Source organism: Zalophus californianus, chromosome 15 (genome assembly GCF_009762305.2).
Source record: "Zalophus californianus isolate mZalCal1 chromosome 15, mZalCal1.pri.v2, whole genome shotgun sequence".
In the NCBI taxonomy this organism is placed as follows: domain Eukaryota; kingdom Metazoa; phylum Chordata; class Mammalia; order Carnivora; family Otariidae; genus Zalophus; species Zalophus californianus.
In genome coordinates, this window is record NC_045609.1 from 35,429,250 (window position 1) to 35,445,860 (window position 16,611).

At 37.2% G+C, this 16,611-nt stretch overlaps 1 protein-coding gene across 5 annotated transcripts in view; it reads left to right on the forward strand.

The window, feature by feature from the left end:
* The window catches only part of KAT6B (lysine acetyltransferase 6B), a 180,107-nt gene that overhangs the window by 99,764 nt on the left and 63,732 nt on the right, over nt 1-16,611 (forward strand). For all 5 annotated transcript variants that reach the window (XM_035724229.1, XM_027595982.2, XM_027595981.2 and 2 more), the window contains exon 4: nt 14,962-15,070. In XM_035724229.1, the coding sequence (XP_035580122.1) occupies nt 14,962-15,070 (109 nt within the window). The remainder of the gene's footprint in view (nt 1-14,961; nt 15,071-16,611) is intronic.

Sequence of the window (16,611 nt, forward strand, 5' to 3'; positions counted from 1 at the left end):
TTATTTGACACAGAGAGACACAGCGAGAGAGGGAACACAAGCAGAGGGAGTGGGAGAGGGAGAAGCAGGCTTCCCGCCAAGCATGGAGCCCGATGTCTGGTGATCTGAAGGCAGACATTTAACGACTGAGCCACTCAGGCACCCCACAAAGCATCTTCTTAAAAAAAACAAAACAAAACATAGCTAACACCATTAGTAATGGTAAAAGACCAACCACTTCCTAAAGTCAGGAGTAAGACAAATATGCTCCCTTTCATCATTTCTATTTAGCATTGTACTGGAGTTCCTAGCTAATGCATTAAGGCAAGGTAATGAAATGAAAAGCATACAGATTGGGAGAAGGGCTAAACCTGTCTCTAGTTTGAGATCACAGTTATTTATATTACAGAAGATACTAAGGAATCTTTAAGAAAGCTACTAAAAGTAGAGTGAACTAAAGCAACGATATAAGGTTAACATACAAAATCCCATTGTATTTCTGTATAGTAGCGATGAACATTCATAAATTGAAATATCATTTACAGTAGCACCAAACAGTATGAAAGTATATAGGGATAAATTTAGCAAAATATGAACAAAAGGTGTACCCCAAAAACTGTAAAGTATTGTTGAAAGAAATTAAAGAAGACCTAAGCAAATGGAGAAATATCTATGTTCATGGATCAGAAGACTCAGTAAAAGTCAGTACTTTCCAAACTGATCTGTATAGTCAAACACAATCCCAAAAGAGATCCCAGCAGACTATTTTTTCTAGAATTGACAAACTGATTTTTAAAAGTATGGCAATGCAAAGAACCTAGAATAGCTAAAACAAATTTGGAAACAAAAGACCAAATTTGGAGGACAAATTCATGGGAAGAAGAAAATTCTCTGAATAAATGATGCTGGAATAACTGGATATACATATGGAGAAAAGTGACTCTTGATTCTTAACTCACTCCACATACAAAAATTAACTAAAAAATGGATCATAGACTTAATTTAAAGACTAAAACCATGAAATCAGAAGAAAATACAGGACAAGGCCCTTGCAACTTTGGAATAGGCAAAGATTTCTTAGGTTGGACACAAAGATTAAAATTGATAAATGGGACCTCATCAAAATTAAAACCTGATGTTTTTCAAAAGAAATTATTAGGAAAATAAAGAGACAAGCCACAGCATGAGAGAAAATATTCACAATACATACTATTATATATACACATACATACAAAGGACCTGTATTCAGTATACATATCTAAGGATCTCGTACAGCTCAGTAAGACAACCAAATTTGAAAAATAGGTGTTACAGATTGTGTTCCTTGGCTAGCAGGTTCTGAGATAAAAGTTTTGTGTGTAGAGTATTTATTAAGGGATGCCCTTAGGATTATCACCAGCACTGGGAGGAAGAGCAATGAAGCTGCATCGTGTAGAGGGAGGAGGGGAGCAGTGACGCAGCTCAGTAACAGCCTTGGCTGACTTCATATGTAGCTCTGAAGCTAGCTCGGTTCTTCAGGGTTAGACAGAATTGGGACAAGAGTTGGGTCAAGTTGAGCATGCCTTTATATATTTCTTTATCAGTCCGTGATGAGGACTTGTACCACTTGGATGCGGGCCACCCTGGGAAGGGGCCTGTCACATGTCCTTAGGTGACATGACTCTGCAGCTGAAGCAATCCTTGAAGGGAGTGACAACTGAAAACTGACTGCCTATAGCATTCTCACTAGCTGGGACAACAGATTTTTCACTGTAAAAGGATCTGGCAATAGATTGCAGTAGACCATGGTGGTGGGCAGAAGAGTCTAACAGAAACTGCACAAAAGAAGGTATATGAATGGCCACTAAGCACATGAAAACATACCTAACATCATTAGCTGTCAAAGATATGCAAATTAAAAGCACAACAGGACATGCCTACGCACTGCCTAGAATGGTACTGGCAATACGAAGAGGAAGTCCTGGGAGTGTAAAATGGTACAGACACTATGGAAGAACTGACACTTTTTTATAAAGTTAAACATGCACTTACATTATGACCCAGCAATTCCACTCCTAAGTATTTACCAAAGAGAAACGAAAACACATACAAAAAGACTTACATGAATGTTCATATTGGCTTTATCCATACAGCTCAAAACTGGCGTGCAAATGTCCATCAACAGGTGAATGGATAAACTAATTTAGATACATTGATACAATGTGATACTATGTAGCATTAAAAGGAATAAACTACTCACATGCAACAACATGGATGAATATCAAAAACATGCTGAGTATAAAGAAGTCACAAAAGAGTACACACTGGGGCGCCTGGGTGGCTCAGTCGGTTAAGCGACTGCCTTCGGCTCAGGTCATGATCCTGGAGTCCCAGGATCGAGTCCCGCATCAGGCTCCCTGCTCAGCAGGGAATCTGCTTCTCCCTCTGACCCTCCCCCCTCTCATGTGCTCTCTCTCTCTTTCATTCTCTCTTAAATAAATAAAATCTTAAAAAAAAAAAGAGTACACACTGTATGATGTCATATATGAAATTCTAGAACAGCCAAAATAATGTATGATGTTAGATAGCAGATCAGTAGTTGCCTGGGTCTATAGAGAGAACTGCAGAAATGATTGAGGGAACTTGTTTTTTGTTTTGTTTTAATTCTGGTATAGTTAACATACAGTGTTCTCTTAGTTTCAGGTGTATAATACAGTGATTCAACAATTCTGTATGTTGGTCAGTCCTGATTACAGTATACTCTTAATCCTCTTCACCTATTTCACCCTTAAGGGAACATTCTGAGGTGACAGAAGGGTTTTGGTTCTCTCTCATTGTGGTAATTATATAAATATATGTGTTTGTCCAAACTTTAAAAGGGTGCATTTTATTATATATAAATTATACCTTAGTAAAACTGATTTTTTTTTTAAGTAAAATTTAAGAAGAAAACAAATTGGGGTTTATGTTAATGAGAGATACTGGTTGTTGTTTAAATTTTCTTCTACGGTAATGTTTTCATCTGATTTTGGAATCAGAATTATGCTGGCCTAATAAAATTAGTTGAGAAATATTTCCTCTTTTTCTGTTTTTTTCTTTGTTTTTGAAATAGATCATGTAAGATTGGTATTGCATTCTTAAATATTTGAAAGATTTCACTGGCAAAGGTGTCTGGGCCTGGAGTTCTTTGCAAGGGCTTAAGTTACGAATCATTTTCTTTGGATTTAGAGTTACTGAGATGTTCTATTTCCTCTTGTGGTGTTTTATTAATTCATTCCATCAGTGAAGTTGCCTGTTTATCTGAGTTGTCTAATTTATTGGCATAAAGCTGTCCCTGATATTTCCTATCATTTTAATGTCTTCAAGATTTGTAGTGATACCCCCTTGTTACTTCTTATTTTGGTAGTTAACTTTTTTCCTTTTCTCGATTAACCTAATTAGGTTTTTAATAAAGTTAAGCATCTTCCTACCTTATGACCCAGCAGTTCCACTCCTAGGTATTTACGCAAGAGAGATGAAAACACATGTCCACAAAAGTACTTATGTAAGAGTGTTTATAACAGTTCTATTCATTTTAGCTCTAAGCTGTAAACAAATGCTGATCACCTATATAGAGAGAATAAACAAGTTTTTGTGGATTTTAGAACAAAATATTATTCAGTAGTAAAAGGAAATGAATTACTGACATATGCAGCAATGTGAATGAATATGACAGTATAATGAGTTGAAAGAAGCCCCACAAGAATAATTCATCGTTTGGTTCCATTTACATGAAGTTCTAGAGCAGATCAAATCAAACTGTGGTGGTAGAAATCAAGAGTAGTGGGTGCTTGGGAAGGACAGTAGAAAGGACTTGACTGGGAGGGGGCAGGAGAGAACTTCTGGGGTTATGTAGTCTATATCTTGTTAGAGATGTGGGTTTACATGAGTATATACATTTATTCAGAACTTTGTCCATTTCATCATGTGTGCAATATACATTATCCTAGTTGTACAACAATGTGAATGTAGTTAGTGCCACTGAACTTTACAATTAAAAATAAAGTGGTACATATCATGTTATGTATATTTTATAATTTAAAAAATGTAAGAGGTTGGGTGTGAATATTCAAAATGGGCAAACATTTAAAACGTATTTATTGTCCCCCATAACCACATGCTGTTCTGTTATTATTTCTTTACCATTTATAAACTAAAGTAAAAATGAGAAAGTACCAGGTATGAGAAATAATGTTAAATTTATATATTCAACAAATACTTATCAAACATCTACAGTGTAGAGTTCTTCATTATGTGTCCTAATTTAGGTAAAGAAACAAGGGTCTCCTTCAAAGAGGTCACAGTGTACTAAGCTTTGACTTAAAATATACAAAAAAACCCACAAAGATTTCACAAAAATAAAGAGCTTTCTTCTACCTACTGAATACCCTGTAGTAGGCTTCTATAAGACTTAAAGTTCTAGGAAATTGAGCTTAAAAATCTTTGCCCTTGGGGGGAAAGCCTGTGACATCTGGTGTTTCCCTTCCTGGCCTTGCTGTAGCTTGCATTGGTAGCGGGGAGGCTTATGTTTTGTACAGTTCCCACACAGCCTGCCACGATGCTGGAGCACCAAAGAGCGGAGTGTCACTAATAATGTTCATGTAAGTGCTCAGTTCGTGCTTGTCCTAAAGCATTAGTAGATCTAGAACCTCCACCACAAAGAAGTTAGGGAAGAGTTTAAAAAGACAAGGTCAGTCAGTAATTACCCAAACAATTCTCTTCTCCTACTGCTAATGACTACTGTAATTGAAAGAGTCAAAGGTAGTCTGAAAGTGAGGAAAACAAAAGCAGAAAAGTCAAGGGCATGGAAATTCTGTACACCAGATGGTTTATGTGCCCACAGGGCAATTGAGAATTAAGTGTGGTAATGGAATTACAGTACTTCTATTGGTTCTGTGACGACAAGCACTTGGAGTACCAGTTACATTCTCCTTGGCATAATTGGGTGCTGAGTAAACATTAGTAACTTATTGAATAGTACATAGCATCTTAACTGACATAAATCTCTGTGAATGCAGAACATTGTCAGGGGTGCTGGTGATGGTGATGATAATACTGAGAAAATGACTAATACGACTTTTCTAGTTAGAATCTACCTACCTATGTCTCCTCTCGTTGTTCTACTTCCCTTTTTGGATCTAATTACAATAAGCTCAGTAGCCTGTGTCTCTGAGGAGTTAATGCAGGTTTCTCTTGGTGGAATTGGTAATGAGAATGGCTGCAGTTGTGCCTATGTGGGGTATTCGGCACCACATCTAGATTAAAACAGATGCCTTGGGGCAACCAGGAAAGCTAGTTTTATTATTCCAACTATATGACATTTTGGAAAAGTTAACACTATGGATACAGTAAAAAAGATCAGTGGTTGCCAGGAATTAGAGGGGAGGGAGAGATGAATAGGCGGATTTTTTAGGGCAGTGAAAATACTCTGTATGATACCATGATGGTAGATATATGTCATCATAAATTTTTCCAAACCCACAGAATGTATAATGCCAAAAGAGAACCCTGATGTAATCTGTGGGCTTGGGTGATTTGATATGTCATTGTAGGTTCTTCACTGACAACAAAGGTACCACTCCGGTGGGGGGATGTTGATAATGGGGGAGACTATGGATGTGTGGGGCCAGGAGAGATGGGAAATTTCTCTACCTTCCTCTCAGTTTTCCTGTGAACCTAAAACTGCTCTTAAAAAAAATAGTTTGGAAAAAAAAATTAAAGATTTGTGACACTTGAATATGAATTTATTTTAAAATTCCATTTTTCAAAACCTAGGGTAGAGTTTATATTATATTGCTAATATTGTGACATGCTTGCCAGAGAGAATAGTTTGTAAATCCTAAGCAGACTTCCTGTAACCATGTGTTGAATTTCCAGCTGTGTTGAATCAGACTTTGATCCCTCTTAAGAAGATAAATGCAGTATCTGCAGTTTCTAATGGTAGGGGTGGAGGAGAGACGTTCAGATGAAATCTTAAAAGCCAAGTCCCTGTCCAGATAAGAAATTAAAGATGCTGGGGAAGGCAGTTGGCTTCATTGGCTTCCCCACCCTCTGCAAATTTGTAGGCTCTATCTGCAAAAACAAAAACAAACAACAACAAAAAATGAGCTGCTGTTGTTAAATGCAGTATGCCAGATTAGATTTGTTTCCTTCCAATAGAATCCCTCTCCTTAATCAGCGCTCTTATAAATGGCACACCTGCCTAATTAGAACAAGTTCTAGAGTACATACAGTGTGGGCATTTCAATTAGCTCCACACAATTGATAACTGTTGGGGCTGATGTTCTTAGAAAGTCTTTCCTTCTCTCCTTTTCTTATTTCTTTGATGTCAAGCTTTTACTATTTTTTGCTTCTGAATCAGCCTCTGACTGTGGGCATTTCCCAGTATTCGTCCATTGATATTGTTTTTTTTCTGAGTGATTCTTTAAATGAAAAAAGAAGTGACATTTATGAATATGTATAGGAATGCTTTTAAATATTTTTATTTTATTAGATTTAATTTACTTGTCACTCTTAAAATACAGAGAACACTCTTCACTGTGACAAGGAGGTAAAATATAGCAGTCACATTTAAGATCTCCATACATTAGCAATAATAAATCCTTTTGCCCAAAGTAATGCAGAAACTCAGTCCAGAGCCAGTGGGGATAATGTAGTGCTCCCTCACAGAACCAATTACCCATAGAGAAGTATAATGAGCAGGGGAGGTGATATAACAAAAATCTATATGGCGAGTATAAAATTAGGGTAAAATTGTTGCCTGTGAGAAGTCTTATAGTGTATCTCCAATTATCTTCTGGAAGAAATTATGGCATCTATTCAGGTCAAAATTCATAATAGAATGGCAAGAATAGCCTTAGAATAAAACAAAAGGGTCCGTGACTGTAGAGAAAATGGCAACAGACATGTCACAAACAGGGTTCTCTTGTGCCCCTGAAAGATGTGAAGGAGCCCCAGTATGGCCATGAGGGCAAGCCAGTCACCAAACCTTCCTGCAGAGGCAGGTCTGTTACTGACCACAGTTAACAGTGCATGCCGCTGGGAACAAGATAATGCTCTTAAAATCCAAGACAATTTAGAGCATCACAGGAAGTCTCTACTTTTAGAGTTACTGTATTTTCAATACAGTAACATCTTAGAGCAGAATTGCCGTAAAGGGAAATGCCAAGTGTGCGTGATCTATATCTTAATTAGGAGCGGGCTTGATCAGTTGAATGAGTGGGTTAAGTGGCAAGAAATGAAACTTAGTTCTTTATTAGATAAGTTCAAAAAAAAAGTTTCCCTAAAAACAAAACATTTTTCAACCTCTGTGGTACCCATGCTATCAGTTGCGAAGTTTGTGGGAAATCATTCACTAGCAATAATAAAGCCCCAAAACTTGTAAAATATTTTTTAAATAGATTGAACAGATTCATGCTCTTGTTATAATTTTGTTATTCTCACTTCAGTGTATTCATCTTCCTTGACTCCTCCTCCTCCTTTTTTTTTTTTTTTAACTTACATTCTTTCTTGAAAGGAAAAAAGGTAAGGAGGCTCACAGTTAGGTACTAGCAACTGGGCACAGCCCCAGATGTATTTTACATACAACTTACAGTGACTATCACTGAGCGAGCCCCAGTAGTGGTGGAGATAACTTCCTCCCAGCTGATACTTAAATTTTGGTTCTCTCTTGTCAGGTTATACCCAGAAAATAAAATTAGGCCCAAATGGTCATTCATTATAAGTGGTCAGAGTAGAATAAAAGCCAATCTAGACAGTGATGGAAGCCGCCTTGCCATTGATGGTTGCTTAACACGTCATATTATTGTTATTAAGGATACATGTGAAAGAACAATAGTCTTTGGGACCTTGTTGAACCAGAGGAACCACTTCCTAACCTAAAAGCAGTTTGTTCATTTGTTCATTTATTCAACAAACGCACTTTGAAGCTGCAGCTACAGCAGTGAACAAAGGCTCTGCCCTCAGAATGGAGCTTTGATAGTTTAGTAAGTGAAACAAAATAGACAAATGATACAGAATATGTCAGGCAGTGATGAATGCCATGCAGAAAAATACAGCAAGGCCTGGGGGATCCCGAGTGGTGCTGGTGGAATGCAATTTCAGAGAGAATGGTCAGGAATAAGCCTCTCTGATAAGGTGATATCTGAATCTGAGCTCCAAAGGAAATGAGGGACCAGCCATGGAAGAGTGGAAGAGCAAAGGGCTTGCATTTGGCAGCCTGGGACCCTCTGTCTTGATAGCTATGTGACCTTAGGGAGGCATTTAACTTACCTGTAAAACGGAGACAGAAAAAGCCGCAATCCTGTCTCGGAGGCTTTGTGTTTGTCACTTGTGAGACACTTGAGGAAAGCATTTTGGTAAACAGCAAAGCATTACTTAAACTTCAGATTGCAGTGCAAGATGATAAAAGGGTGCAATTTGAAGAGATGCATAAGCCTTAAAACCCTTTTATACAACGCGTTTTGTAGTTACCGAATTAAGTTGTCAGAGCTGAAGTGTAGAGAACACTTTCCAAAGATGAACTGTTTGATACTCGGGTATAAAGGATTTATATTCATCTTTGTTTACTTTTGTAGTATATGTTTGTGCTTTTCTTCCTTTGGCATCTTTTTCTTTGACCTTTCCTTTTATTAAATCAGGGCCTCTTGGCTCTCAATCGAGACATTTTCTTTCCTGTTCTTTTACTCCTTGATGAATTCATTAAAAAAAAAAAAAAAACAGCGTAACAACCCTCTAAGATTAATATTTATCATGGGGACTCACAGAGTCAAAGTCTATCATAGAATAATTCTAAGCTCCACCACAATTCATTTGTGCTGATGTTTGTTAAGGTCTTGAAGTTGTTTGTTTGTTTTTTGTTTTTATAGCTGAAGTGAATTTTGTAATAATCATAATATTTGAATAGAGCTTTATAGTGTGCAAAGTGCTTTCACACACTCATATTTGAGCTTTAGCAACCCCAGAACTAGACAACACAGACACTATTGTGCCCTTTTACAAATGAGGAAAAACGGCTCAGAGATCAATATTTAAATCCGGGTCTTACAATGATACAGGTATGAATATATGAATGAAAAATACTGAGTTGCTTTTAACACTAGGAACTACTAAAATGGTGTGGGGTTTTTTTTCCCCCTAAAATGGTGTGTTTTTTTTTTTTTTTTAAGTAAATTCAAGAAAGTTCTAGATGACCGGAGGAGATGAATCCATAGGGGATAATGGAAAGAGAGAGGGCTGTGTCCCTGATCATTGTGAGTGGAGATCATGGAGATAAAACCCTTTTTGTGTCTTCGTCAAAGAGGTTGTGCACCTGGCTCCCATCTAGCATGAACTTTCATTTATTTTTCTCCAGTTACTTAGACTGACAAGATTAATAAACATGTTGTTTCCTTCAGGGCAGAAACAAAAGTAACCATAAGCAAATATAAAGCTTCTCAAAATGAATTGTCTTGGAATTAAAGGATGTTTTCTCAGAAAAGGTTATTGAATTTTGAGGTCGAGAGTCCTGAAGACTTATTTTGAAATGTCTTTTTAAGTATAATAGAATTAATAAAAAATTAAAGCAGAGTTGGGAAGAGGCACAGAGATTATCCAGCCATGGAACCATTAAAATACGTGATCTGGAAAGGACCGTTGAAGGGTCCCGGATCCCCAGCTTGTGTGAGGTTGCTTTGTCCTCTGTGGCGTCCTCACCATCCTGGTCCACCCTCTCCTATGGTGTTTTCTGATTATAGGGGCCTTCCAAAAATAATCCATTCCATGAAGACTATATGATTCCATTTATATGAGGTACCTAGAGTAGTCAAATTGGAGACAAAGTAGAAGGGAGTTAATGTTTAATGGGGACAGAGTTTTAGTTTGGGAAGATGAAAAAGTTCTGGAGATGGATGATGGTATTGGTAGTACAACAGTGTGAATACACGTAATGCCACTGAAGTGTATACGTTAAAAAAATGGTGAAGATGGTCAATTTTGAGTCAATGTATGTTTTACCACAATTTAAAAAATAAAGCAGGAAAAAACAATCCATTCAATTTTTGGACATTTCTTTTGGAAAGTTTAACTCCCTCTAGGATAAGCCCTGTTCAAGTTTTGCACTCTGGAGCCATGACGAACAAATCTAGCCCTTTCCCTGGGGTGAAGACATCCAGCTTGTTCCTTCCCAACAGTGTGTTCAAAGCTGATTAGTCCCAGTTCCTTTAATGGGTCACCCTCTTTTGTTTTATTTTATACTTTATTTGAATCATTATCAAGGGGGCGCCTGGCTGGCTTGGTTAAGCGTCGGCCTTTAGCTCTGGTCGTGATCCCAGGGTTCTGGGATCGAGCCCCACGTCCAGCTCCCTGCTTGGCGGGGAGCCTGCTTCTCCCTCTGCTTGCCATTCTCCCTGCTTATGCTCTCTCTCTGCCAAATAAATAAAATCTTAAAAAAGAGAAAAAAAGAGTCATTATCAGGATAAGGACCATAGATTGTGATTGGCAGATCAGTCTTAAATCTCTATTAACTTATTGGTTCTTATTCTGAATCTATTGCTCTCTCTTCCTTGCTTGCTCATTCTGTCTCCCTTTTAATATATTTGTTGAAGAAAACTGGGTCATTTGTCCTCGAGAGTGTTGGTACTTGCATCCCCCTGCTATACGGATTGACAGTTCCTCTGTCCTCTGTATTGCCTGTGAATCACTAATTGGATCGAGATACTTTATTTTATAAATGCTTGTAATCCAATTATATAATAATCCAATCCATTGTAGATCTTTTTTTAAGAGTGGAGGGGGTACTATTTTACACCCCCTTCCCAGTGTTTTGTTTGGAAAACTGTACATATGCAGAAAGATTGAAAGAATAATAAAATGAACACCCGTGTAAACTTTACATAGATTTGCCATCCTTTAACATTGTTAATACATGTACAGATACACAGTTTTTCCCCCAGCATCTTTTGAGCTTAAGTTATAGACATCATGACAGTTTACTCCAAAATATTTCAGCACATAATTGCCAAGAAAGAGGATATTCTCTCATATAAACACAATTGTGTTGACTGAAGAAATTTGTTCTATCCAGTTTATATATTGTCTACTATTCAGTGTATATTTCCCTAATTACCCAAATAATGTCCTTAATAACTGTGGGTAAAGTTTTTCAAAGATGTGTGTATGTATGTATGTATGTATGTATTTGAGAGAGAGAGTGGGAGGAGAGCAAGGGGAGATGGGGCGGACAGAGTCTTAAGCCTACTCTGCACTGCGATCAGGACCTCAGCGGAAACCCAGGGTTGGATGCTTAACTGACTGCACCACCCAGCCGCCCCAAGGTGATTTTTTTAAAAACCCAGAATCCATATAAGAACCACAAATTGTATTTAGTTTTCAGGCCAGTTTAGTTGCCTAAATTGGTTCTGCCCTTTATTGGGTCTTATGTGTCATTGACATTTTTCGAAGAGTCCAGGCCAGTAGTTTTTCAGAATGTCCCTAAATTTGGATTTGCCTGATTGGTTCCTTATGGTTAGATTCAGGGTGAATAATTCCAGCAAGAATCCTGCATAGGCTGTGCTGAGTCCTTTAATGCCACACCTGGGATGCGCATAATGTTAGTTTGTCACATACTGGTGATAGGTTTGATCACTTGGGTAAGGAGCTCCATTGTAAAGGTACTTTTCACCATTGTAATTAGTAGTCTATAGGATAGTAGTGGTTGCTTTTACAATATTTTTAAAAACCTGCCATTGGTCCTGGGAGAAATAGGGTGGAAAAGATTATGAGCACATTAGTAAAGAGTTATTCCCACTGATAGAAAGATAATTTTAAATGTTTATTTTTCTGAGAGGAGAGAAGTCGGGGGTGGGAGAGTACTGAAGGTGAGAAACGGGCTTTGGTGAAGACAGACCTGTGTTTGAATCCCAGTTCCACAGTTGAACCTGTACAACTTTAGAAAAGTTACCTCACTACTCAGATCCTTAATTTCTTCCCTAAAATAATAATAATAATAATAATAATAATAAACATTCCTGGCAGGATTGTTGAGATGATTAAATGAGATAGTGTAAAGTGGCTTCTTACCTAGCAGCTAACACTAGGATCATCGATTCCATGAGAGATGAGGAGGAATCATTTCCTGAGCAGGTTGCAGAGTTTAAACCTATCCATCATGGGTGTTAATTCTCAAGATTAGTTTGAAATATTCAGTCATGTTGACAAGAAAATGTGATCAACAGGTTAGGTGCTTTTGTGAAATTTCAAAGAAAGTGGTTAAGAATTAGGAGATGTTTGGTTTCATTTTCAGACCTCTTAAATATGATTTGTCTGTGGTGGACTTGGGTCGAATTGAATTCCATTTATTCAGACCCCTTTCTGACTGCAGTCCATTTTAACCTATTACCAGGGATTTTTTTTTGAAACAGTGTATATGAAGTCTGATTGAGAATAGTGAATCATAATAATTTTGTGACCCATTTACATGCATTACTGTAGAAGTTTCATTTCTTACAAGTGACAATTTTTTAAAGTTAATTAGACTCGGCTATAGTGAGGTTAGCAAAAAAGTGCTTTGAATTATCAATAATTCAGCAGGGCAGACATTTCTGTATAATGCAGTGGTTTTATAGAGTATTGTGAGATAGTTATTCCTAAAATAAATGGTTGTGAGCATACATCAGCCTGGTGGGGTTCACTTGAATGTAGCGTCAAGTGATAGCATCTATGCTTTCTATTATTGGGCAGAGTGTGGGACATCAGTCTTTCTGGCCATGAACTACTAGCAACCTTTGTCCTTTGTGTTACCTTTAGTTAAAAACGAAAAATGAGCGTGAGTGCTGGCTGATGGCCATGTCTTTCTTACAGCTAAAAATTCATCGGGGAAAGAAAAATGGGATTGCAGATTTGGATTTGTTTCATTGCATGAATGATACGTGACATTTTGTAAGTTATTTATCACCGCAAGGATGGCAGCAATGGCTTGAGCATTGTTACATCAAATGAAAGCAGGAATCCCATTAGTACAAGGACTGGTTTTTAGCTAGAATCTATCAGGGGAATGTTGTCACTTTAAAACCAGATTGTTCTTTTAATTGCTATTTAAAGGAACAGAAGTGTTCCCAAGGTACTGCAGTTGAGCAGTTGCAAGTAATAACTATGGATCCATAATTATGCAGTGCTGATTATCTGGCATTTAAAAAATTGTGGCTGGAGTCAGTGACCAATTTGTTGTAGCTTGTCTTTTTGGATTTTTCTAGTACAAAGTGTTTTACACTCTGCTTTTTAACTGGGGCTACAAAAACACATTTGCATAGCTACTTCGGAAAGTAAAGCCTGTGCATATTAAAAGAACAAATTAAACTGAAAATAAGGGCAAGATAATGAACACCCACATTGTAGGACGAAATTAACAATCATATTGAACAATTTTGCAAATCCTCAGTCATAAGATGAATTCTGGTTTTCGATGACATGTTTTCACAGGGAACCAAGACATTTGTTGGAATCATTATAACCATTTGAAATAGTGTCTTAGAGATGAGAGTTTTTTCTTCTAACTAGCATATGTTTCTTCCATTTATTCAGTTAACATATATTTTGAGTGCCTACTGTGTATCGGGCAATGTATTAATTAGGCATTTGGGAGACAGTAGCTGAACAAATGAGGTTTATTCTATGCTGCTGTATATTTTAAAAGTTAGACCTTGCAAAATCTCATTTTTAATTTACATTAAAAAACATGTATGATTATGCTAACTTTTCTTGCCCTGAATTTTTGATTCATGAGATTCAAATATAAATACGTTATAGTTACATTCAGATGGCTAGAGACAACATGTGTGAAGGCTTAGAATATGCAATAAAATTTTAATTTTCATACAGTTTTGGCTGTTCAGAATAAATGTGACCAGATCTGTAGGCACAGTCAACTATTTATATGAATGGGAATATTAACATTGCTGGTAGCCATAAATAACATTGGAGACATTGAGAGGTATGCAAACTTAATACATTGTTAAAAGCAATTACCTCAGTGAGAGGTGAAGAGTACTAGGGGGGTTAGACAAATGTTTTGTTGTTTCTTTTATTAAAGTGGGAACGTCAGAGATTGAGAGTTTACCTCCTTTGTGTGGCGTGGTATGGTTTACTTTTGAAGACCGTCTTTTGAGCTTCCCAAGTGATCCTGCAGAATTTTAAAATTCTTGCTTAGTTCTCACTCTGTTAAATGTCCCCGATATTTTAGGTCAAAAATTTAATAGATGAGCAATAGTAACCTGCACTAAAACATTTGATAAAGTTGAGTTAATCTGAAATAACAATTAGAACATATTCATAAATTATAATAGATGAGTCAATTTATTATAGGCCTATAAATTAGAGGAATGATTGAGATTTCGAATGAATCTTTTTTTTAAGTAATCTCTATACCCAATACAGGACTCGAACTCATGACCCTGAGATCAAGAGTCGCATGCTCTACCGACTGAGCCAGCCAGGTGCCCCCAAAAGAATCTTTAATAATGTTCATTTTAGGAAAGTTATATAATCTATAAATGTCTTAGATTTCATTGGTTTAATAGAAATTACTTCTGAATCTTAAATGCATTATTCAGGTAGTAATTTAGCATCAAATAAAAGATTTTTTTTATTAGAAAATGTTGATTGGAATATCTTACTCAGCAGTTTTTCTGTTTTTTTTTTAAAGATTTTATTTATTCATGAGAGACAGAGAGAGAGAAGCAGAGGGAGAAGCAGGCTCCCTGCTGAGCAGGGAGCCCGATGCGGGACTCGATCCCAGGACCCTGGGATCATGACCTGAGCCGAAGGCAGACGCTTAACCATCTGAGCCACCCAGGCGCCCAGCAGTTTTTCTGTTGTTAAAGAAATCTTAAAAAAAAAAAAAAATATGTAAGAAGCTTTGACTTTAATGTTTTGTTGTTAATTTTGAAATGGAAAACTGACAGTATTTTTTTCATTTTAATTTTATCATAGCCCCGTGCTGATCCCATTCCGATATGTAGCTTCTGTCTGGGGACTAAAGAATCAAATCGTGAAAAGAAACCAGAAGAACTCCTCTCTTGTGCAGATTGTGGCAGTAGCGGTAAGTTGGTATAGTTTTGTATGTGTGTGTACAGTGTCTCATCCATAGCTATAATGTTATTTATGTCTCTGTCAAAACTGCATTTGTTTTTTAAAGCAATTTTTTGGTTATAGCATAGTTTTTAAATTCAAAAAGTAAGTGCAGGTAGAGGGGGAAAAAGTGTATTAGCCCTGACAAAGATATTATATGTCTATATAACACTATATATTAATATTTATAATTAAGCTTTGATTTCATACATATGGAGTATTGCACATTGCAGGTAAATCCAGTGTAAGGAATTCTAAGTTTTCAAGCTGAATACAACTAGAATCACTTGTTTTCTATAACTCTCAGTCTCAATTTAAGAGATGCGGGAGTTGGAAGATACAGTGTTTCAGGGCATGACACCTGCTGGTGAAATGTAGTATTACAACCCAGCTCTTTGTGACTCTAAATGAAAGGGACAGTGTTCTGGAAACTGCAGGGATAGAATCAAGAAATCATCAGGCCTGAAAAAAATTCAAATTGCCTAGAATAAGATAGGAAAAAGTGGTCAAATAGAAGGTAATGTTGAAATCAAGGAATTGCTAGGTGGGGACACTGGATTGATCATTGGCAAACTGTAATATTTAAAATGCTCTCGAGGTACTGGCATCTCTGCCTTTTTCTCAGTCTAAGATTTTAAGACCGTACCTTTAAAATGGAAAAAAGAAGTCAAATTGTGCTTACATTAAAAGAATTTGTCTTACCAAGCTGGTCTTCCTTCTTGCTAATCATGTGATAGTTGCCTAGGTTTTATATACATAGGTTTTTGTTTTTGTTTAATTTTTATTTATTTATTTATTTATTTATTTATTTATTTATTTATTTTTTAAAGATTTTATTTATTTGACAGAGAGAGACACAGCGAGAGAGGGAACACAAGCAGGGGGAGTGGGAGAGGGAGAAGCAGGCTTCCCGTGGAGCAGGGAGCCCAGTGCGGGGCTCTGTCCCAGGACCCCGGGATCGTGACCTGAGCCGAAGGCAGATGCTTAACGACTGAGCCACCCAGGCGCCCCTTGTTTAATTTTTATTTACGAGAGAGGGAGAGAACGTGAGCAGGGGGAGGGGCAGAGGAAGAGGAAGAAGCAGACTCGACACTGAGCTGGGAGCCTGACATGGGGCTCGATCCCAGGACCCTGAGATCATGACCTGAGCCAAAACTGAGTCAGGTGCCTAACCGTCTGACACACTCAAGTGCCCCTATATATAGCTTTATATATAGTTATATATGTATACACATACACACACACCCAACAGATTGAGTGGTAGTTAATTGGATTTTTAGAAAAATAATCTTTGTGTTAATCTTTAAATTTTCTTCTCTCAGCCTACTGAAACGTTTTTCCTCCCGAAGTGTTATTTTCACATTCATGACCAAGTATTTCTCTGATTATGGTTATCTTTAAAAACAACAACAAACCTGCAGAATACCATAGCATACCGTCATTTAGGAAGTCAGTATAGTAGAATGGTTAACAAAAACTCAAGAGCGAGCCATAGCCCGGTTCTTCTTACCT